General features: G+C 39.1%; 1 protein-coding gene across 7 annotated transcripts in view; it reads left to right on the plus strand.

Moving 5' to 3' along the window:
• Positions 1-436, plus strand: part of LOC106870348 (protein retinal degeneration B-like) — a 139,610-nt gene extending 139,174 nt beyond the window's left edge. For all 7 annotated transcript variants that reach the window (XM_052976997.1, XM_052976996.1, XM_052976998.1 and 4 more), the window contains one exon: positions 197-436. In XM_052976997.1, the coding sequence (XP_052832957.1) occupies positions 197-421 (225 nt within the window). In that variant the 3' untranslated portion in view covers positions 422-436. The remainder of the gene's footprint in view (positions 1-196) is intronic.
• Positions 437-662: the final 226 nt, after the last annotated feature.

Genomic DNA, 662 nt, shown 5'->3' on the forward strand with positions numbered 1-662 from the left:
GTTTCTGTCTACCAGATCCACTCACAAGGAACTGAACCCGGAACCATGTGGTTGGTAAGCAAGCTACTTACCACGCAGCCACTCCTACGCACGTTGACAATCTTTACTAAATTTCTTTGCTTTGTTTTAATTCCTTCGTTCATTACTAGTTTTTCATGCATTTTACCATTACCTTCCTTCAAATTCTGTCTTTCAGACACAGTTGCTGTTCAGGGCAGCATATGGCTCAGCCAAAGATATTGGTATTTACAAAGACCTAGAAATTTCCCAACAACAGATATTTATTGTGGGCAAAGTCTCTAAGAAGCATTACAGTCAGGCTCAGGTAAGGTATCCTAATGTAGCTTTTCAGGTGACCGTTCTTGATTTATGTATTTCAGATCTGATAGAATATATATATATTTTCTGCTGTATCCTGTAGAGCAAGGATCCCTGACCACCAGACTGCAGGCCTGTATCAGGCCATGGATCATTTGGCTTAATTTCAGATAGCTGTGTGAAGCTGCTGGAGACTATCGTCAGTCCCTGATTGGAAGGGCATTTGTGTGGCAGCTGGATCATATTGCAGTCTCCTGGGTGTTTTACATTATATATATATATATTATCTTTACAATATATTTGTAATAATTAATTTATATATTATGGCCTCTCTGAGGAGACAA

Source organism: Octopus bimaculoides, chromosome 26 (assembly GCF_001194135.2).
Source record: "Octopus bimaculoides isolate UCB-OBI-ISO-001 chromosome 26, ASM119413v2, whole genome shotgun sequence".
Lineage (NCBI taxonomy): Eukaryota > Metazoa > Mollusca > Cephalopoda > Octopoda > Octopodidae > Octopus > Octopus bimaculoides.